At 36.1% G+C, this 24,773-nt stretch overlaps 1 protein-coding gene across 1 annotated transcript; it reads right to left on the reverse strand.

The window, feature by feature from the left end:
• Nucleotides 1–1,497: 1,497 nt before the first annotated feature.
• Nucleotides 1,498–24,546, reverse strand: LOC309855685 (melanoma antigen preferentially expressed in tumors-like). Its single transcript, XM_082716246.1, has 7 exons — nucleotides 24,359–24,546; nucleotides 19,455–19,538; nucleotides 17,966–18,081; nucleotides 16,578–16,709; nucleotides 5,275–5,632; nucleotides 4,130–4,732; nucleotides 1,498–3,304 (listed from the first exon to the last, which is right to left on the reverse strand). The coding sequence occupies exons 5-7, from the start codon at nucleotides 5,562–5,564 to the stop codon at nucleotides 2,791–2,793; spliced, it is 1,407 nt and encodes a 468-aa protein (XP_082572372.1). The 5' UTR covers nucleotides 5,565–5,632; nucleotides 16,578–16,709; nucleotides 17,966–18,081; nucleotides 19,455–19,538; nucleotides 24,359–24,546; the 3' UTR covers nucleotides 1,498–2,790.
• Between the last annotated feature and the right edge of the window lie 227 nt (nucleotides 24,547–24,773).

Genomic DNA, 24,773 nt, shown 5'->3' on the forward strand with positions numbered 1-24,773 from the left:
TATGTATAATATGAGTGTAAGGTTTTTTTCTGATACCATGTTTGAAATTAGATTTGGTTTGAAAGGTGCTCTACATTTACTATTATATTCCTACAATAAAAATCATGATTAGAAAGCGGGAAAAAAAAAAAAAGGCATGATTAACACAGAAACTAAACAGAAACAGTCTGCCCAAATGGAGTTAATGGTCTAGTGCCATATTGACCAATAGAAATACAGTATGAGCCACACCAAAAAAAGTAAAAAAACAAAGAAAAAGTTAAAAGAAAAAGGTGAACTTAATTCTAATAATTATTTTTAACACAAAAGTAAAGAAATTATAATTTCTACCTGGGAACAATATGAATAAATTATGAATTAATTTTATATTTTATACCAAGTCTTTGAAATGCAGTGTATTATATCATTATTTCAATATATAAACAATATGAAACTACTAATTTTGTATTCTTTTTTCTTATGACATGTTTGAAATGCCATGTGTTATTTCAACTAACAGCATATACAATTCTCTTATTAGTTATTCTAACATGTTTGTCTAAGTCAGAAAAGCAGTGTGTTATCACACAATGGAATTAACAGGTTATTAACTATTTTTATTAATGATCAACTTTCATATTTTTTTCTCTAGGTCTTTGAAATGCAGTTTGTTTTCATTTCAGGGTTGTAAGCAATAAGAAAAAATAATTTAAAAAATTTTAGTGAGTCTTTGAAATGCATGTTTTATTTCAACATGGAAACGTCAACATATCATTGTTACTTGTACATTCTTCTAGCTAAGTCTTTAAAATGAAGTCTGTTTTCATTTCAACAAGGAAAGACTATACACAAAGTAGTAATTATTTTCCATTCATCTTTTTGTTACTAAATCATTGAAATTCAATGTTATCATTGTAACATACGATAGGAATAAATTTAGATTCTTATTCTTCAATAAGTCTTTGAAATGCAATATTTTATCATTCCAACATGTAAATATATAAAAAATCATTAACATTTTTTTCTTAACAAGTTTCTGAAATACAGTGTTATTATTTCAAAATGCAAACAATATGGGGTGCCTGGGTGGCTCAGAGGGTTAAGCAAGCATCTGTCTTCAGCTCAGGTCATGATCCTGGAGTCCCAGGATCAAGCTGCGTAGGGCATCAGGCTCCCTGCTCATTGGGGAGTTTGCTTCTTCCTCTGTCCCTACCCTATTCTGTCTCTGGTTCTCTCTCAAATAACTAAATAAAATCTTTAAAAAATATAAATATTATTATGGCCTCTAAGAAACAAACTGAGGGTTTTGGAGGGGAGGGGTTGGGAATATAGGTGAGCCTGGTGGTGGGTATTAAGGAGGGCATATATTGCATGGAGCATTGGGTGTGGTGCATAAACAATGAAGCTCAGAACAATGAAAAAAATAAAATTAAATTAAAAAAAAATAAAAAGTTAATTTACATTTTTTCTTTATGTCTCTGACATGCCATACATCATCATTTCGATATATAAAGAATATCAGTAAGTTATCAATTTGTTATTCTATATCTTTGGTTTCTGATCAAGTCTTGGATGTATACTGTGCATTTAATACTTGGAGCAAGTTTCTAGTGCTCAGTAGCCACATATGGCTAATGTGTACCATAAGGAACAGTGTAACTCTAGTGGAAGAGCAGAGGGAGCAAATACATATGGAATTATGTGTACCATGAAGGAAATGTACATGGTACATTAAGAGAGAGCATCAGCAGAGACAATCTACTTGGATAGAGAAAAAGCCTACCTGAGGAGGAAAAATTTAAGCCATGACCTGAAGGCAGTACAATAGCATAAAGAGGCCAACATGGATTGAGCAGAGTATGTAAGAGAAAAGGTGAAACAAATCTGGGGAGGAGTGGCAAATAATTTTTGCAAATGCCCTAAAAAATTGTGGAGAAACTGAAAAAATCATAGGACTATCTATACGCTGACTGTTTTGAGATCAAGGACCTTATATTTTGCAGCACCTAGAACAATATCTACATTATAATAGGTATTTGGTGAATGTATGTGAAATAAGGAATAACTGAGCCAGAGGTCTGAGACCTGGGAAAGCAGGTAACAACACATTAACAAAAACATCAGCAGGAAAAGACACAGCATAGGGAATATAGCCAATGATATTGTAATAGGGTTGTATGGTGACAGATGGTAGTTATACTTGTGGTGGGCATAGCATAACATACAGAGAAACAATCACTATTCTGTACACTTGAAATGAACGTAACATTCCGTGTCAACTATACTCAAAAACAAATAACAAAAAACACCAGTAGGTCGTAGGCATAGTTTGTTTCCTTTTACTCACACAGGATTTCTCATAAACAACCCAAGGCAATCATAAATATAAGAAGTTTGCAGGACCCTAAAGGGTAAAATTATTAGTTTCAATAACTACCATAACCAGGAAGTTTCAATTGTTCTGATTTGTGTCATATGTCCATAAGTGGATAAGTGGACCAATCAGTGTGACAACAAAAATGATGGTACAGTCACTGGGTTAGCCTATCTCATATAACCAACATTATGGTTAGTAACCAGAAAAGGATGTAGAGGGCAATGTGCAAAAGATCCACAGGCCCTTTCAAATTCTTCTATTTTCTTTTTAGAGTTTTTCTTTTATAGAGGTCAGGTATAGATCCAATCTCCCTAACCCATTTCCTCAAACAGTAGAATTTTATCTCTGTGTCTAACTAATCTGAGCTTTAGACCAAACACTGAATGCTTTAATGGTCACACATCAGTGTTCAAAAACTCCTTGTACTATGGAAATCACTCAGGACAAGTGGTCCAGGTCATGTCATCTCGCTGTAATACCCGCAGACTTGCTGTCAGTTGGGCCTGCACTTCAGCAAGTTTTTGTCGGTCCAAACTGCCAGGAAAATTCCATTGTTCATAGCAGTGGACAGGAACAGGACAAATAACATGTTTCAGGTCTACCAAGCATGTTAAATGCTGCAGAAGGCCCATGAGCAGAGGCATTGTAATGGGGTTGAAAGCAAAGCTAAGGACACGGAGGTGGGTACAGTGGCTCAGGGCTGGGAGGACAGCAGAGAGAGTAGAATCAGTTATCAGGCAATTATTTATCTCCAAATACTGCAAGGTGCCTGATACCTTCTCTAGCAGAGTCTGGAAGGGCTCATAAACTTCTGAGAATATCTGGTTGTTGCTGAGATTCAATAGCTTTAGGTAGGTGGCCTGAGAACTCTGGGACAGGACAGTGATATCTCTGTTAGACAGGCCACAAAAAGATAGACACAATGTATCCAACTTAGGTGGCAGGATTCTGTAGAGAGAAAAAAGGAAGGCTATTTCAGAAAAATGAGGATTGGATTAGGGCAACGAGACCAGAATTATAAATACCTAAGACTCTAGAATAAAACAATTTGTACATATTTTGCAACAGTGGTTAACTATGTGGGCTTTGCAATCAGACTTAATAAGCTTGTGACTCTGAGAAAGTTACTTTTCCCCTCTGAGATACAGGCTTTTAATCTTTAAAATGTGCACACAACAGTTATTCTGATACATCGCTGTGGGAAAGATTAAGTGAAAAAAGTTGTATGCACTTGGTATATACAACACAGTCAATAATGGATCTTTTTCATTTATTGAAGATAGGTCTAAGAAAGCATCCAACTGAGGGTTCCCTTTGACTAAGTCCCAGAAAACAAGTTCTCCATTTAGGGCCCAAGCCTTGGAGAAAACACAGGAGCAAAATGATCGGGCAGTGTTAACTATTGCAGCTAGCCTATGGGGGTATGCAACATCTGAATGCCTCCCCTTCCTGTCTAGAAAGCTATATACGCCAACAGAAGAACTGAGTCTTTTTCACCAATATATTTAAAAATTTTTCATACTGTCTGCACACGGTCAACTGAATGAATGAATAAAAGAATGAGCACAACTTTCTTTTCAAATATTGTCTTGTCTGTCTCTTCACAATGAGATACCTCTTACTAGCCGGGCCAGTTTCAAGCTCCTGCCAGTGCACATGCTGATGCGGAAGGAGATGTAGGTTACAAGGAGCCTGGGTTATCTAAGTATGGTCTCTTCTCCTGTTTTAACAATGGGGTGTTTAGGGAACCCAGGTTCCTCCCCACCCCTTCACCTGAGCAGTTTATGAAGTTGATCTGTAAGGCAGAATAAAGCCAAGCTGAGTTCCTGGAGGTTGGATAGTTGCCCAAGCTGGATGAGAAAAGTTCTGAAGTCTTCCCTCTTACAATGTTTAAAGGAGATGTTAGACAAACTAATGCTGTTCAGGTGGATCATCTGAGCCAATAGTGTGGTGACTTCTTTCAGATAAGCCTGATTCAATTCCAGGTGATCAATGCATCCTAGATCCAGAAACTGCAGGACACTTTTGTGGGCAGACATTTTATCAATTTGCAAATCTCTGCAGCAGAGGTGCAAAGACCCAAAGCTCTGCTCAACTTTACTCTGAAGGAAAGAAAGAAATTGCTTTGTTCTCAAGGTACCATTGAAAGAAAGGTCCACTAATAATTCCATGGGTTTCTGGGTTGACAGAGGCTCAGATTCTGAATTAACAATTCCAAGACACTTGATACTATGCTGGGCTTCTTCTGTTTTAAGGATAGAGTGTTGAGAGTAAACACAAGACTGAAAACAGAAAGGAAATGTGGTACTGATCTCTGAGCATGTTGTTCCACAGTCTGGGTCCTGTCTCAAATCTAGGATCCTCAGTTTTGGCCCCCTGTAAGGAGAGGAGGAGACAGAACACACATGAGAAGTAGTTGGTTTTAATATAACCCAGTAAGACCCATAATGGGAAGCTGAAACAGAACTCTTTATCCCTGGTTTTCGTTCCGTATACCATTCACCAGGAAGTCCTTTTATACAAATTCAGCATCTTTCGTTCTTTTCCATACTTACTTCACCTCTGGTCCTTCCCATTTTCATCACCCATGTACTTCTATGTAATCAAACTCGGGAGATAAATCCACCACCTCAGTAACCTTTATTCTATAATCAAGCCTGTAAGACACTAGATCCCTTAAGGTAACCTCAAGTTTTGGACCAATAGCCCCACAGAGATCTTCAGCATTCACCACTGGCTACTTTTGGGAGGCTTTTAGCCTCCCCCCCCAAAAAAAGCCAAAAGTAAGCCTTTTGGCTTACTTACTTAAAAGCCAAAAGTAAGGCTTTTAGCCTTGCTTTTGGGAGGTCAGAGGTATCCCCCTGACCCAGGCTCTAGCATACTCTTCTGCTGACTGTTTCTTCTGGACATAGGCTTACCAAGAGGAAGAGTTCTGGTCAGGGAGGATCTGCAGACCATCAATCATGGCTTCCAAGATTTCATAATATGACTCTTGTACACTCAGTGCCCCAATATGGAGACAGTGAAAGGGCCAAGCCCTCACCATTGCTTTTAGTATCTTCTCATGCCCTCCCACGAAGGCATCAATGAACAAGGGAACAAAGAGGTCTCTTGGGAGTTCTTCCAGGGCATGGATAGCCGCAGGCTCATTACTTAGCAGACTTTTTGCAGCAAGCTCTAGCAGTGTGGCTACGGCCTTTTGGTCCATCTTTGTGAAGGTGCTTCAGGGTGAGGAATATTTAGAAATCTTGAGAAGATATCTATAGTCTTATCTGCCTCCAAGATTAGATATGAACGGGATGGATATTGAATAAATATATAGTGAATCAGACAGCCAACTCAAGTGACCTCTACTAAAGAAACAGAACAAAAATAGACTTCTATGTGTATCTAAATATATATGTGCATGCATACACACAAACACACACACACACACACACACACACACACACATATTTGCATAAGATAAAAGGCCATTAGAGGTAAGTTAGCAGAACACAATGTTAACTACCCAGCTGCCTTCTTCCCAATATTTCCTGCCCAAAGGATATAAACCAGTAAGAAGGAAAATGTAAATGTGAGTAAAAGCCATATCCTTATCATTACTTTAAAATGGAAAATTCCAGAGGTACCTGGGTGGCTCAGTCAGCTAAGTGTCTGACTCTTGATTTTGGCTCAGGTCATGATCTCAGGGTTGTGAGATCGAGTCCTGCTTTGGACTCTACAATGCTCATGGAGCCTGCTTAAGATGCTCCCTCTTCCTCTTCCACTGTCCTTGCCCCACTTGTGCTCACTTTCTCTCTCTCTCTCTAAAAAAATAAAATAAAATGGAAAATGCAAAACTTCAAAATAATTTTAAGTTAAAAAAGAACTCATAAAATCCCAGCATACAATCTGTTACACTCCCATCAGTAGGCTTTGTGGCAAGCAAAGACAGAACAAAAAAATCTTCAAAAGATACAGAAGAAGAAAGATGGTGAGGAGCTTAAAGCTTATCTAAAACTACAAAAGAATGACAAAGCACAAAACCAGTCTGAAAAAGATATCCTGGAAGATGAGAGCAGGGAACCAAGTGAAGGGACTCCAAAATATGAGCATGTAAAGGAGAAGGAATATTTAAATGTTCAGTCTTTGAAAGACATAACTTCTAGAAAAGAATAAAGGCAAAAAGGAAGGGAGAAGCACCCTTTAGCAACTGGGTATGACAGGGGAAATAAACAAAAGAGAAAAAGGAAGGATCTTGCCACACAATCCAATCACCAAAGAACCACAAAACCAGTACATTCATAACTCCCTCCATTACCAGAACAAACATACAAAAGAAGTAAAGGATCTGGACTTTGCTACAATGACAGAAAAGGACATCATTAAACTAAGACTCTTGTGAGTTTTTCAACATACAGAAACTTAGGAAATTCCCCACCCCTCAGTCTTTCCTGAGGAATCTACTAGAGCAGGGCTCCGTAAATTGTGGCCAGATTATGCCAAATATAGTCCACTGCCTGACTTTGTAAATAAAGTTTTATTGGAACAAAGCTGTGATAAAACATTTATGTATTATGTATTATTTATGGATGTTTTTGCACTACAATGACAAAGCTGTTAAAACAGAGACACTATGGCCCACAAGCTTAAAATATTTACCAAATGTCTCTTTACAGAAAGTATGTCAAGTAATCTTCAAAAAGATGAACTGAGAATGTGAGCTTACATGTGATGACAGGGAAAATGTCACCAAAATATCTGATTTTAACATCTAACATTAAAATCAAGATAGGGGAAAAGAAGAAAGACTAATGTACAAATGCTTCATGTTGTGAAAAGAAAAACAGAAATCATGTGACTAAAAATGAGCATAAGGAGAGAAATAGAAGAGAATAGGGTAAACTTTTTTCCATAATGCAGTAGGTGGGTATTAAATAATACCAGTGGGGGGATGAAGAATGGACAAGATAGTAAACTGTTAAGAAAACAGGTGGTTAAGGATAATTTTTTAAAAAGTATTAAACATGACAAAGAATATGTCTTGATGATAAAAGCCAAGATGCACAATAAAGATATAACACTTAGGAACACTTACTTACCAAGTAACACAGCAACCACTGTTATAAAGCAAAAGGGAAAGGAGACAGATTTTAAAACAGTAATAATAAGGGATTTAAGAAACCAGTCTCAGTACAAGAAAGATCAAGTGGTATAAGAAAAGAATGCAGATGCAGAAAATCTAAACAACATAATCAATAAGGTAAACCACATAGTGCACACAAACATACACACCAACACACACAGAGACAAGGAATACAGAATACATTTTCTTCAAATCTTTCTATTAAAAATTGATAATCATTTCAGAGAAACAACATCATTAAATTCCATAAAGTAGAATTATTACAATCTAATCACAATACAACAAAAGTTAAGCTTACTTAAAAAACAGAAATCAGAAAGAGCTTTTCTACCTGCAAAAGTTATTATAAGCCTCTATTTAAAAATTCTTAAGTTAAAAGGAGATACAAATCTTGATAGAAGGAAGATGGGAGTGGAGTAGGAAGACCCTATGCTTGCCTCACCCCATGAACACAACTAGATAACTATCAAATCACCCTGAATATGCCAGAAATTGACCAGAAGATTGACATAACAAATGTTACAACTAAATTGAGAGAAAAGGTCACATCAAAGAAGACAAAAAGTATGGAGATGGTGTTTAAGGAGAAATGGATCATAGGTCCTGCAGAGTGCAGGGAGACATGGCACAGAGAAGGGCAAGAGACAGAGGAGCACACAGGGGAACAGAACAGGAGAATGTTTCCCCAAAGTCATGGACTTTGAAAATGAGAGGCTCTGAATTATGAGTTCTTACAACCAGAGGGGCTTAAAGCCTGGAGTTTTAAAGGTCAGTGGGCTTGGCTGGGATAAAGCCTGTAGGACACTGTGCTACTCGGGAGAGAAGGAATGCAAGCCCAGGGGCAGACAATGTAGAAATAGCAATCCAAAGAGCACCTGAGGCACACAGTGGGGAGATAATTTACTCATCTCAGAGTGCAATTTTGAGAGGCAGCATTCACAGAGACACTTCTCTGGAATAAAGGAGCTGACCAGTACCATTTCCCTCCCTTGCTGCTCAGCATAAACACAGAGCCACTTATCAGAAGCAGTGTACTACTGACACTGGCTGCATAACTTGCTTACACCAAGCCCCACCTCCCTGCACTCCCATGGAACTATCTATCCATCCCAGTCATACTTGTCTCAGTCCCACTGTGGAAGGCTCCTACCACAGAGCACCAGCACAAACTGCTGCCCAAACCACATCTCCTGACCAAAATGTTCTGCAGGCCTCAGCTCTTGTAGAAGAGGTGTCCAGTCTCATTTCATAAGCAGACCAGAGGATATTTAATTAAAACTTGCCCCATTCAAGGCCAGGGACCAAACACTTCCCACAGTAGGCAAGAAGAGACTCTGTAGATGATTAGCCTGAAGTACAGAGCAGCCAAAACACAACAGTAGAGCACATGCAGCACACACCAGAGAGACTACCTAAAGTACCAGGCCCTGGGCACTACATGACTGCATAGGGCCATTACTTTTAAGAGCAGGGAACATAACTGGCCTTTCTAACACAAAAAAGAAGACAGAGACTTAGGCAAAATGCAAAGATGGAGGATTTCATCCCCAATGAAAAACAAGATATAGTCATGGCCAGATAGCCAAGCAAAACAGATACAAATAATATGTTAAATGAAGAAGTTAAAACAACAATTATAAGGATACTCAGTGGGATTGAGAAAAGAATGAAAAACTTCAGGGAAGTCCTTACTGCATAGATAAAAGCATTAAAAAACAATCAGAGATGAAAAACAAAATAACAGAGTTAAAACTCACTTGATGCAATTAACAAAAGAATGGAAGAAACAGGAATGAATAAGCAATATAAAAGATAAAATAATGGAAAACAGTGAAACTGAAAAAAAGAGAAAGAATTATGAAACATAAGAACAGACTTAGAGAACTCAGTGACTCAATCAAAAGTAATAGTTTTTGTATTATAGGAGAGTCTCAGAGGAAGAAAGAGAAAAGGAGGCAGAAGTATTATTTGAGGAAATAATAGCTGAAAACAGCCTTAATCTGGGGAAGGAAACAGGCTTCCAGATCCAGAAGGCACAGAGAACTCCCATCAAAATCACAAAAGCAAGCCAACACCAAGACATATTATAATTAAAATTTCAAAATACAGCGATAAAGAAAAAAATCTTAAAAGCAACATGAAAAAGGCCTTAACTTACAAGGGAAAACTTATAAGGCTAGCTGAAGATTTTACAAAATAAACCTGGCAAGCCAGAAGAGAGAGGCACAATATATTCAATGTGATAAACATCAAAAATCTGTGGCCAAGAACATTCTACCCAGCAAGGCTATAATTCAGAATAGAAAGAGAGATAAAGAGTTTCCCAGACAAAAATTAAAGGAGTTCGTGGCCACTAAACCAGCCCTGCAAGAAATATTAAAGGTGACACTTTGAGTGGAAAAGAGAGTCCAAAAGTGACAAAGACAAGAAATGATCAGAGAAAATGTCCAGAAACAATGACAAAATAAGTAACAAAATGGTACTTAATACATATCTATCAATAACTACTTTGAATGTAAATGGAACAACCACTCCAATCAAAAGACAGAGGATGTTAGAATGGATAAAAAAAAAAAAATGAGGCATCTATATGTTGCCTACAAGAGACTCATTTTATACCTAAAGATACCTGCAGATTGAAAGTGAGGGAATGGAGAAATATTTGTCATGCAAATGGACATCAAAAGAAAGCTTGAGCAGCAATAGTTACGTTGGATAAACCAGACTTTAAAACAACGACAATAACAAGAAATACAAAGGAGAAAATCTAACAAAAAGATAAACAATTGTAAATATTTGTGCACATGGAAGCACCCAAATATATAAAACAATTAATAGTAAACATAAAGGAACTAATCAATAATAATACAATAATAGTGGGGGACTTTAACACCCCATTTACATCAAAGGATAGATCACCTAAACAGAAAATCAACAAGAAAACAACGGCTTTGAATGGCACTCTGGATCAAATGGATTCAAGAGAGATATTCAGAACATCCCATCCTAAAACAGCAAAAATTTCAAGTACATATGGAGGATTCTCCAGAATAGATCACATATTAAGTCACAAAATGGGCCTGAACAAATACAAAAATTTTGAAGTCATACTATGTACCCTTCTGACCACAATACTATGAAATTTGAAGTCAACTACAAAAAAAAAAAAAAACTGGAAAGACCACAAATGCATGGAGGTTAAACAACATGCCACTAAGCAATGAATGGGTCAACCAGGAAATAAAAGAAGAAATAAAAAAAATACATGGAAACAAACAAAAATGAAAACACAACAGTCCAAAATCTTTGGCATGCAGCAAAGGTGGTCCTAAGAAGGAAGTATAGTGCAACACAAGCCTACCTCAAGAAGAAAGAAAAACCTCAAATAAAAAACCTAATCTAATACTTAAAAGAGCTGGAAAAATGCACAACAGATGAACCCCAAGCCAGAAGAAGGAAGGAAATAATAATTATTAGAGCAAAAATAAATGAAATGTAATCTAAAAAAACAATAGAACAGATCAATGAAAGTAGGAGCTAGTTCTTCAAAAAAATGAATGCAGTTGATAAACTTCAGCTAGACTTTTCACAAAGAGAATGAACCCAAATAAAAAAATCACAACTGAAGAGGAGAAATGACAACCAATACCAAAGAAATACAATTATAGAGAATATTATAGAAAAACTGTATGACAACAAAATGGACAACCTAAAAATGAATAAAGTCCGAGAAACATATAAATTACTAAAACTGAAACAGGAAGAAACAGAAAACTTGAACAGACTGATAACCAGCAAAGAAACTGAACCAGCAACAAAAAACTCCCTATGAACAAAATTTTGTCCAGGAACACATAGTGAATTCTATCAAATATTTAAAGAAGAGTTAATATTATTCACCTCAAATGATTCTGCCCCCACCCCCAAAAAATCCCACAGAAAAAGAAGAAAAGCTTCCAGAATCATTCTATGAAGTTAGCATTCCCCTGATACCAAAATCAAATAAACACTCCACAAAAAAGAAAACTACAGGTCAATATCCCTGATGAACAAAAAAGCAAAAAGTCTCAACAAAATACTGGCAAACAAAATTTAGCAGTATATTAAAAATAATTCATCATGATCAAGTCAGATTTATTCCTGCTTGTAAGTGTGGTTCAATATTTACAAATCAGTCAATGTAATATATCACATTAATAAAAGAAAAGATAAGAACAGTATTATAATTTCAATAGATGTAGGAAAAGTATTTGACAAATTACAACATCCATTCATGATAAAAATTATTAATAAAGTAGGTTTAGAGGGAAAATACCTCAACATTATAAAGGCCATATATAGGAAAAACCCACAACTAATATCATCCTAAATGAGGAAAAATTGAGAGCTTTTCCTGTATGGTCAAGAACAAGGCAGGGATGTCCACTCTCACCACTTTTATTTAACATAGTACTGAAAGTCCTAGCCACACCAATCAGACTACAAAAAGAAATAAAAGGCATCCAAATTGGCAACTAAAACTTCAGTATTTCCAGATGACATGATACTATATACACAAAACCTGAAAGATTCCACCCAAAAACTCCTTGAACAGATAGATGAATTCAGGAAAAATATAGGATACAAAATCAACATACAGAAATTTGTTCCATTTCTATATACCAAAAATGAAGCAGCAGAAAGAGAAATTAAGGAATCAATCCCATTGAAAATTGTACCAACACCCATGAAATACCTAGGAATAAACCTAACCAAAGAGGTTAGGACCTGTACTCAGAAAGTATAAAACACTAATGAAAGAAATTAAAGATGACACAAAGAAATCGAAAGACCTTTCATGCTTATGGATTAAAAGAACAAATATTGTTAAAATGTCTATATTACCCAAAGCAATTTACACATTTAATGCAATTACTGAATACTAACAATTTTTTTCACAGAGCTAGAATAAATAATCCTAAAATTTGTATGGAACAAAAGACCCTAAATAGCCAAAGCAATCCTGGGGGGGGGAAGCTGGTACCATCACATCATATCACATCACCATCATTATATTAGAAAGCTATAGTGATCAAAACAGTATGGTACTGGCAAAAAAAAGAGATGCATAGGTTAATGGGACAGAATCTAAAAGCCAGAAGTAAATCCATAACCATATGATCAATAAATCTTCAACAAAGTAGAAAATATGCAAAGGAAAAAAGATAGTCTCTTCAACAAATGGTGTTGGGAAAGCCAGACAGCATCATGCAAAAGGATGAAAATGAACCATTTTCTTATACCATAAACAAAAAAAAAATTCAAAAGGGATTAAAGAACTAAATGTGAGACCTGAAACCATAAAATTCATAGAGGAGATCTTAGGCAATAACTTCTTTGACATCGGCCAAAGCAACTTCTTTCTAGATATATCTCCTGAGGCAAGGGAAACAAAAGCAAGAATAAACTCTTGGAAATTCATCAAAACGACTGAGTAAACAAACAAAAACAAGGGAAGAAATAATAAGTATTAAAGCAGAAATTAATGAAATGTAAAATTTTAAAAATCAAAATTCTGCTCTTTAAGACAGAGAAACCACTAGCTGGCTTGATGAAGGAAGAGAGGGAACAAACATACAAAATAATAAATGACAAAGGAAAAATAACCATTGAAACATAAAAAGAAAATACACTATTTGTAAATCTCTATGCAAATAAATTTGAAATTCTACATGAAACAAATAATTTCCTAGAGAAATAGAAATGGCCAGAATTCTGACTTTAGTCTTAGAAAGGTTAAATTAGGCAATTTTCATAGAAGTAGAGAAAGTTACTAAGAAATTACCCCTAGGGGGTACCTGGGTGGCTGGTCAGTTAAGCAACCAACTTGATTTCCACTCAAATCATGATCTCAGGGTCATTAGACCAAGCCCTGCTTAAAATTCTCTCTCCCTCTCCCTCTGTCACTCCCTCCGAAACCCTCCCCCGCCCCAAAAGAAGAAAGAAAAAATAAAGAAATTATTCAAGAGATTTTAAAAGGAATGAACATTCCTTACCACCTTTTATGAAGCAAGTATGACATTGACAATTAACATGTAGATACAAAAATAATACATTAGCAAACATCCAGCAATACATTTAGAAACCAATAAACTGTTATGAAGTGGGATTTATTTCATTAATACAAGGTTGGTTCTATATTAGGAATTTCATTTATATCATTCACCATAGTAAAATAGTTAAGGACAAATACCATGTGATTATCACCATATATACTAAACAAACCTGTGGGGAAATTCAACACCCATTCATGTTTTTAAAAAGGGTGGGGGGGAAGCTCAAGAATATAGGAATCAGGCAATTTTTTTCTTAACTTGATAAAAGATCTTCAATGAATTCTTAATGCTAATATTTTATTTAATGTGGTACCACTAGAGGTTTTCCATCAAGGTCAAGAAAAAGGGAAGTATGCCCACCACTTCACTCCTATTCAATCTTGTACTACATATATTAGTTGACTAGAGAAATCAATTATATTAAGAAGAGATAACAAAGTTATTATGCTAACACCAGATAATTATGCTAATACAGGTAACAAGGGTATATTATGTTTATGAATTAAGTCAATCAGAGAAAGACAATTATCATTGTCTTTCATATGGTTTCACTCATATGTGGAATATAAGGACTAGAGCAGAGAACAATAGGGGAAGGGAGGGAAAACTGAATGGGAAGAAACCAAAAAGGAAGACAAACCATGAGAGACTCTTGATTCCAGGGAAACAGACTGAGGGGGGTGGAAAGGGAGGTGGGTGGGTAGGAGGATGGAGTCACTGGGGGATGGGCATTAAGGTGGTCACATGATTTGATGAGTACTGCATGTTATATGTAACTGATGAATCACTGAACATTACATCAAGAACTAATGATGTACTATGTGTTTGCTAATAGAATTAAAATTTAAAAAAATTTTAAAAGCATGAATAACAAGAAGTAAAGCCATTCAAATATGCAGATAATATAGCATACCTATAAAAACAAAAAGTCCTATAGAAACAAGATAAGTTAATGTAAGCAATAAAGAAATCAATAAGATAGCAGGATATAAAGTTAACATACAAAAATTAGTAGTCTTTATACTTTATACATACAAACATACACACATGCACATGCAATCCAGCTGGAGGACACATTTTTATAAAACATCTTATATGCAATAGCAACAAAAAAGATTAAATGCATAGGAATAAACTTAATAGGAACATCTATATAAGGACATCTTTAAGTGTTTATTTAAATTCCAGTTAGTTAAAATGCAGTGTAATATTAGCTTCATGTGTACAATATAGTGATTTAACACTTCCATACATCTTATGCTAATTACAAGTGTACTCTTCATTGCCCATTATCTATTTAACCCATGCCCCAACAAACCTATCTTATGATAACTATCAGTTTATTCTCTATAGTTAAGAGTCTATTTCTTGGTTTGTCTGTCTGACTGTCTCTCTCTCTCTCTCTCTTTTTATATAAAGCACTCTTGAAGGATACAGGGAAACTTGAATAAATTAAAATATGTTCACTGTCTTTGGATAAAATAACTCAATATTAAAAAAAATTCAATTCTCCTTGTTAATGTATAAATGTAATAGAATCTCAAAATACCAGCAAACACTTTTATTGCAGTTAGACAAATTGATAATAAAATTCATATATTTAAAAAAGGCAAGAATAACTAGGATATAAGTGAAAGAGAAAACCTATGAGAGGAGGTAATGGTACCAGCCATTAAAGGATACTATAAAGCCTATGTAATGACAACGTTGTGGTACTGGCACATAAACAGAAGAAAGCCCCCCAAAATAGAATAGAAAACCCCCCAAATGCCCAAGAACATGTGGATATTTTAGTACATGATAAAAGGGCATGTAAAATCACTGAGGCAAAGATGGACATTTAAAAAATGGTGTTGGAACAACTGAGACATTTGGGAAAAATAAAAGATCCGTATCACACATCATATACAAAAGCAAGTGATAAAATCAGCCAGAATATGGGAGGCACCCTACTTCAAATACAAACAACAGGGGCGCCTGGGTGGCTCAGTGGGTTGGGCCACTGCCTTCGGCTCAGGTCATGATCCCAGGGTCCTGGGATCGAGTCCCGCATCGGGCTCTCTGCTCAGCGGGGAGCCTGCTTCCTCCTCTCTCTCTCTCTCTGCCTGCCTCTCTGCCTGCTTGTGATCTCTCTCTGTCAAATAAATAAATAAATAAATAAATCTTCAAATACAAACAACAACAGATTAATCTAACTATATTACAAATGACTATCTTAACCTCACTGAGGAGACGAGGAAGAACATAGCTAAACTAAGAAACTTGGGAAAACAGTATTTTGATTGAATCCCCTGAAGCTAAAGACAAAAAGAACTGTTCATAAATACATATTAGCAAATCTATCTCTCTTTTTTAAAGATTTTTATTTATTTGACAGACAGAGATCACAAGTATGCAAAGAGGCAGGCAGAGAGAGAGGGGAAAGTAGGCTCCCTGCCAAACAGAGAGACCAATGCGGGGCTTGATCCCAGGACCCTGGGATCATGACCTGAGCCGAAGGCAGAGGATTTAACCCATTGAGCCACCCAGGCACCCCTAGCAGATCTATTTCTAACAGGTGTATTGTTTAATATTTTTTCAATTACTTTTTTAAAAAAGATTTCATTTATTAATTTGAGAGACAGAGAGAGCTAAAGCAGAGGGAGCAGCAGAAAGAGAGAGAAGCAGTCTCCCCACTGAACAGGGAGCCCAATGTGGGACTCGATCCCAGCATCCTGGGATCATGACTTGAGCTGAAGGCAGATGCCTAACCAACTGAGCCACCCAGGTACCCCTCGCCAGCTACTTTATACCTACACCAGGAATGAACAAATGAGTAAATATTGTAGATAATGAGAGATAGGTCAGAGAAAGTAGTTATAAATAAAGCTAGAATGGATTGAAATCAGAATTACCAGTCTGAGCTCCTGACTTTTAATATCTATACATATAGGTAGGTACAGAAATGAATACAGCTATATCTTTAAGTAAGGGCATATACATACCATATATTTCCTACCTTTGTTGATGGAGAGGACCTAGCAGCAATGAAACCCTAGTAGCAATAAACACACTTTGAGGTATTGGTTTCCAAATGTCATTCTACAATAAATAAAATGGGGATCCTTAAAGAAAGAGCTTGATTCCAGGACTGTGGTGAGAAAAAAAAAAAACACAAGATGAATTGAACATTTTATTATGCCAGTAAAGAAAGAAGTACACAGAAAAGGATAGGGTCATTTTGAAGGAACACAGAACCAACCAAATGTAGTTCCCAATGAGTAAAGCTGGAATGATTCAAAGAATAAAATAATCATATAATTTGATTATAACTCATGTGCAACATTGTGATTCATGAGTCAATATTGATACAAATTATTTTAATCAATATTTTGAAATACATGTTATAATTTCTATAAATAATTTAAAACATAAAAATAAATGGAGGAGAAAAAATGGCTTTTCAGGAGAATTCCAATAAATGTAGTAGGAGTGAGGAAAATGGAAAGTCACCATTGGGTAGTAACTGTTGTAAGCAAGATCCTTAGACAGATTCTAAAAGTAGTGAGTAAAAGCCTCAGAAGAAACAGTATCTTTATACTCAAAGTATTTCTTACACAGTATTCCTACACAATATTTCCCATTACAAATGGGAAAAATACCGTTACAATAGAGCAACATCACCTTAATCAAGTGATCAAGATAAATATGATTAGTAATACCACATATGGACATCATGTACCCCATGACATGATACACAGAAAGAACAAAATTGCATGTGCAGTACAGTGTATAACACCTAAAGTTAAGTCTCAATCATACGTATGCCTTGACATCTGGGGGAATCCTAGGGGGCCTCAAATGGCCTAAACAATGCTCCCTTCCCTATTGTGCAACCACAAATAAGGCCCCCTTGACAAAGAACTCTCCTTATCATGGAAACCAGGTACAATACCTGCTTAGATAATGGAAACTAGGTACAATACCTGCTTAGATAATGGGCATAGTTCTGCACCAGAATTATTCAAACAAACCAATCATAACTTTCCATGTAAACCAAGGGTCACTTCATCCTCTTGTAACTACAAAACTGCCCCCCCAGCCCCCATTGTTCACCCTCTTCCAGAGCATAACCTGTAAGGCTCTACTTGGCTCTACTTAGTGTCTTCTTCCCCAAGACGATGAGTAAATGTATAATAACCTGCTATGAATTCATCTGTTCAGTGTCCAGCATCATGTGCTCAGCCAATCCCATAACAATAGAGTGGAAAAAATCTCTCCATTATTAATGGGGTGGAGAGGAAGAGAATAAAACAGGTATTCTTGCCAAAAATGTGTAACTTCAATCTAATCATAAGAAAACATCAGACCAATCCAAATTGACAGATGTTCTATAAAATACTTTACCAGTGTCTTCAAAATGTCAGGGCTGCGAAAGACCCAGAAAGACTGATAAACTGTCAGCCTCAAGGAGACTAAGGTGAAATGGCAACCAAATGAAGTGTGGTATCTTGAATGGGATCCTGTAATAGAAAAAGGACATTATCCATCAACAGATGAATGGATAAAGAAGATGCGGTATACACACACACACACACACACACACACACACACTGGAATATTATGCAGCCATCAAAAAAAGAAATTGTGCCATTTGCAACGATGTGGATGGAACTAGAGGCTATTATGCTATGCTAAGTAGGTCAATCAAAGAAAGACAATTATCATATCTCACTGATATGATGAATTTGACAAACAAGACAGAGGATCATAGGGGAAGGGAGAGAACAATGAAACAAGACTGAAACCAGAGGGAGACAAAACATAAGAGACTCTTAGTCTCAGGAAAAACACTGAGGGTTGCTGGAGGGGTGGAGGGTGGGAGGGATGGGGTGGCTGGGTGATGGACACTGGGGAGGGTATGTGCTCTGGTGAATGCTGTGAATTGTGTAAGACTGATGAATCACAGACCTGTACCCCTGAAACAAATAATACATTATATATTAATAAAAACAAAAAATTTTTCAATAAAAAAATAATAAAATGGGAATGGACTAAAAAAAAGAAAAGGACATTAGTGGGACAACTGGTAAAATGCAAATAAAGTATGTATATTTGTTAATAGTACTGCATTGGTGTTAATTTCATAGTTTTATAATTTTTCTAAGGTTATATAAGACACTAACAGGGAAATCTTGGTGAAAACTTTCTATGCTATTTTTGCAACCCTTCTGTAAGTCTAAAACTATTTCAAAGTTAAAAAGAGACAAAATCAAGTGTTAAAAGAAAAGTTATTCTGTAAACAACAGTGTTCAACAACAGTCTAATCAATTGAAATATGGTTAGGAGGATAATTAAAAAGATGGACAAATGCTCATATCACATCATCCACTAAAAATGAATTTAAAAAAATGAATTCAAACTGCTTTAGGGAGTCCATTATAAGAAATGAAACTGCAGTCATCTCCAAGATGTAAATGAATATTTATTTGTTCTTTAGATGAGAAAAGAATTTTTAAGTATAAAAGAAATGAAATGCAATAGACAGAAATATATATAATTCACTATTTGCAATTTAAAGTCTGGGATACCAAAACTAACTGCAAGCAAAATTAAGATGCAAAGGAGAATTATAACTTTTTTGAAGAAGAGAAAAAAAGAGAGAAAGGCTTTTAGGAGGTTTTAAAAGAGAGAACATGGTATGATTAGCCATACAGCTAAAATGAATCATACCTTATGATGGGGTATGCACAAGAGGGTGGAGGGGAAAGCAGACCTCTGAGTAATCCAACTGGATTGTCTTTGCCCCTCCTTTTTTTTAATCCCTAAACATTGACCCTGGATAAATTAGGCCACTATAGGTGTAATTTATAGAAAGGATACTGCTGAAATTTACCTAATTGGAAGAAGAGCTGGAAAAAACTTGGGTGCAATCCAGGACTTCAGCAACAGGAGTCCTTTACTTTCTCCCAGGAACTTTCTAAAAACAAGAAACAGGTTTGCAACGCTCGGCGTCTTAATGGTTCCTTTCCAAAGTCAAAATGGCTGGGAGAGGACTTCCATTGGCAGAATTTAGGCCACGTGATCCCGTGATTCAGTCAATTTTGTACTGGAAGGCGGGACCAGACTTCTGACCCACCCCGAGAAATGGAGTTCAGTTCCCCTCCACAAAAGTGAAAGGGTTATGATTATGTGCTCAGTCCGCCTGTTAGAATCTGCGTGGGTGGAAAGCAAGACTCAATGTGTCTGCACCTGGTCAGAGTTTCTACCAGGCCAGGTCTCAAACCTAGAGAACCAAAGTCCAGATTTATTGGCAATACGGCAGTGGGTGTTAATTTAAAAATTAACACTTGATGACAAAAAGCTGTCAGGTATTAGCGTCCCCGGTATTCCGATATATTAAACAAGTCAAGTTTCCACCAAATATGGGGAAAATGTGTTCTGACCCTTGCGCAGTGAAGCCATTATAGCATTTACATTGACACCTGACAAAAGCAGCACAAAAGAGAAAATTTCCACCCAATAAAAGTCCTATCAATGACGAGAATAATTAATATTTTTTTAAGCTTCTCTCACCCCACACTCCTAATTCCACTTCTTCCTTTTTGTTTCTTTTTCTTTTCCACATTATTTACCACCTTTTGGAATACAATATATTTTATTCATATGTTCGTTTTTTAAATCACCCATCTCCTGTGGTGGAACAATATAAATTCCAGGAGAACATAAATCTTTGTTTATTGTTCATTAATATGTCCTAAGTGCCTATAGTAGTTCCTAGATCAATGGATAGTTGAATATTTGTTGAATGAATAAGTAACATTTTCTCCAGCCACATTAGCCTCTTTTTCCTTCCTCTAACACTAAATCACTAGGCATGCTTCCATGCCTTTCTATGTGCTTTCCTGTAACAACCTGCCTTCAGATATCCCTATAACCACCTCCTTACTTAATTCATATTTCAGGTCACCTTATAGGACAAGTCTTACTCATCTTCATGATACTGAGCATGTAATCATAGTTTTGTGTTTGCTTGTTTTTCCTTTGCTTTAGTTTTTTGCTTTTTCTGCTCTTTTTTAAAAACAATTCTTTTATCCTAATGGCAAGTAAAGAAGTAGATGGGCCATGATTGTTTTAATTTTTGCAGAACAATGTCATCTTTCAATATAGGGGATAATAGCATGAGATATCTTAAGATCGGATCCCTGGTCTTATGGTTTTAGTACCTAACAGCTTCATGACATTGGACAGATATATTAACTCTTCCAGGATTTCATTATTCATCCTTAAAATGAAAATAGCAACAGATGTGACCTCCTAAGGCTGTTGGGGGGGGGTGTTGGTGTTCTTTCAGATAACACTTAATAATTAGCATTGATTGTAAGTTATCAGAACTGAGGGTCTGGAGATCTGGGGTTCTTCCCAGTCTCTATTTCTTAAAGCTATTTTGTGATTTCCAAGAAGTCACCTTAAGCCACACTGTGCTTTAGATTGTACTTCTGTCAAAAGGAATAAGCCCTGTCAATATTATTTACTATAAGTGGTTTAAGATTTAAATTTTTAATTTGTCATGAACATCATTAACTTTTTTAAAGGGTGATGGACAGTTGAAGTGCTTAGGGTGTTCAGGAAAAAAATCCTAGAAAAACACAGAGATAGTGAGAAAACCTGTTATTCCTCCCTTAATGGGCAGGACATTTTTCCAGCCTAATGTCAAATATTGTGCAGAGAATCCTGAACAGAAAACAATTGAGAAGTTAGATTGGAGTCCCACTTGTACTGAGGAGAAACCCCCCAGGTTCTTAGTGCAGAACAGAACAGTAGATACTTTTCAAGAAGCAGAATTTTAAGGTAAATTTTTAAAATTTTTTTCTCATATCCCCTAAACAAATCTTGAAAACATCCCCCTCATATTTTTAATTTGCAAAGGATATAATTTCTGGTATATTGCATATTTTATATGTCCTTTAAAATCCTTTTTCTAAATTTTGGTGCCACAAACATAGTTCATTCAATTTATGGAAAATATTCAGTATGTTACTCAATTGGAAAATTAGTCTGATCAGGATTTACTCTTTATAAGAAAAAACTATGATTTAATTTTTCAGTTTCAGTAAACGTATAAATGACTATGTATGGTATTTTTCTTCTGAATCCTAAATCTAATACTGGTAGGTCTATAGTAAGATAGCTAAATACAGGAAACCCACTTTGCCACATCAAAACTATGATTCAGATCTATGCAATTTCAATAAGCAATATACTAGATATTTCTTCCCCTGGATGAGTGCAGCATAGATTCAGGAAGAATTAGATACATGTCTTCCTTTTGTAAAAAAAAATTAAGATATTTTTAACATTTTATTCTGAGATGATTGTAGATTCACATGCAGCTGTAAGAAATAATGCTTAGAAATCCAAGGTACACTTTATCCGATTTTTCCCAGTGATAATATATTACAAAATTATAGTATACTATCAGAACTAGGATACTGACATTGATAATACCCACTGATCTCATTTAGGTTGTTTCAGTTTTACTTCAGTGTGTGTGTGTGTGTGTGTGTACTTACTTCTATGCAGTTTTATCACATGTAGGCCCATGTTTCCACCACAACAGACAAAATTCTAAACAAGTCCAACATCACAATGATCTCCCTAGTGTTACCATTTTGCAATTACACCTATCTTCCTTCTAGAATGATTCTCCATACCAAACCACTGGAAACTACTAAACTGTCTTCATTTCTAAATTTTTGTCATTTCAAAAATCTTATATAAATGAATCATAAAATACATAAGTTTTAGAATTGGCTTTTTTTTTTTTTAAAAAAAACCATAATTCCCTGGAGATCTATGAAAGTTTTTGCAGGTGTCAGGAATGTATTACTTTTTGGGCAGCAGGGTGGCTCAGTCATTAAAGCGTCTGCCTTGGCTCAGGTCATGATCTCAGGGTCCTGGGATTGGGCCCCACATTGGGCTCCCTGCTTGGCAGGAAGCCTGCTTCTCCCTCTCCCATTCCCCCTGCTTATGTTCCCTTTCTCACTATGTCTTTCTGTGTCAAGTAAATAAATAAATATCTTTTATAAAAGAGTTTACTTTTTAATTTTGAGTAGTGATCCATGATATGGATATACCATTTTGTTTCATACGTTCAAGTATTCATTCATTGGGTTTTCCCAGTCATTGACTTACGAGTAAGTTTACTGTGAACTATATTGTGCATATGTTTCTGTGTAAAATTAAACTTTTAATTCTCTGGTCTAAAAACCCACAAGTGATATTTCTGGCTTGTATGTTAAATTCATATTTAGTTTTTTAAAAAGTGCCATACTGTCTTATAAAGTGGCTAAACCTATTTTACATTCCCTCCAGAAATGTATAAGCAATCTAGCTTAGCTCCATATCCTTTCCAGTATTTGGTGTTACCATTTTTTTATTTTAGTTGTTCTAATATGTGTGTAGTAATATTATCACTGAAGTCTTAATTTGCATTTTTAATGATTAATGATGACTAATGATATTGAAGATATTTTACTGTGCTTATTTTCCATCTGTATATCCCCTTTGGTGAAATTTTTGCTGTCTTTTGCGCTTTTTCTTCTTGGATTCCAATTCCTTGGATTCCTTTTCTTCTTGTTCCAACAACCAACAATTCCTTGGTTGTTGATTGTTGAGCTCTATGAGTTATTTTTATTTTCTAGATAGTACTTTTTTGTTGGATACATGGCTTTCAAATTTTTCTCCTGTCTGTAGCTTGTATTTTCATTCCTTCATAGCATCTCCCACAAAGAAAAGTTTTTGATTTAGATGAGGTCTAATTTATTGATTTTTAAAAATGGATTGTGCTTTTGATTGTCAAATCAGAGAACTTTGCCTAGGCCTAGATCCATTTTCCCCAGTGATATTTTCTGAAATTATTATAATTTTACACTTTACATTTAAGTCTGTGACATATTAAGTTAATTTTTAGTTCTATGTTCTGTTCTACTGATATATGTGTCTATACCTCTTCTAATGCCACATTATCTTAATTGCTGTAACTATATAGTAGGATTAACATCACATGAAATGATTCTTTTTACTTTCTTATTCCTTATCAATTATGTTTTAACTATTCTAGTGTTTTGTATTTCCATATAAATTTTATTTTTTTATTTTTAGATTTTATTTATTCATTTGACAGAGAGAGACAGAGCAAGAGAGGCAACAGCAGTAGGGGGAGTGGGAGACGGAGAACCAGGCTTCCTGCCAAGGTGGAAGCCTGATGCGGAGCTCCATTCCAGGATCCTGGGATCAGGACCTGAGCCTAAGACAGATGCTTAACGACTGAGCCACCGAGGCACCCTTTCCGTATGAATTTTAGAATAAGATTCTCTACATCTGTATTGTATGGGTGGAGGTTCCTTTGATTTGTCCTGCATACCTGACCACCCCAACATGCACATACACAGACAAGCTAAAGAGATTTGTGTTGCATAAGTGACTTCAGGAGCCTAACTAGTTGACATTAGCAGACCTCCAGGTAAGAACTGGCTCTTTTGGTCTGGAGGCCAAGAGTTATAAATCTCACCTTACACCCCCTCCTGCTCCAAGCTGGGCTGCACACCCCTGCCCCGCCACCGGAATGGAATCCGGGAAGGGAGGCATGCACACATAGCCAGGCTCCTTGAATACATTAAGACATGATAACATAGGAATGTAGCTCACTCCAAACTGCATGTAGGCAAACAAATATTTAACTTCAGACCCCATCATTTGCCCTATAAATACATGGAGATGGTCAAATAAAAGTCTTACCTGAGGGAAGGATGCTCTGCCAAGGCCTCTCAATTGGGATTCCAGCCAGCTGCCTTCGCTGGGTTTCCCCAGCTAGGGAGATTGGATGTTGTAAGTGCCTGCTCCAGAGGAGAAACTGATAAATTTTTTCTCCAGTTTAGAGACTGGTGCCCTGGCTTTGATAACAAGGTTCAAGACCGAAAGCCTGTGAAACCTTCAAAATGTAAAAGGAACATTGCGTTTCTTTTGTTTAATGAATGCCATTACTGAGTGAATAGGAGAGAATGAAAAGACTCTTTGAATATTGCAGAACCCTCCTATGCTAATGATTAAAGCTACGAAGTATCCATTCTCAATCACCTTTTTGCAATAATATTTTTTTTCCTGTGAAGTTTGTTGGAATATGTCATTGTGTCTGAATTTGCATTTGACCTTA

The sequence above is a fragment of the Mustela nivalis genome (genome assembly GCF_964662115.1).
Source record: "Mustela nivalis genome assembly, chromosome: X".
Classification (NCBI taxonomy): Eukaryota; Metazoa; Chordata; class Mammalia; order Carnivora; family Mustelidae; genus Mustela; species Mustela nivalis.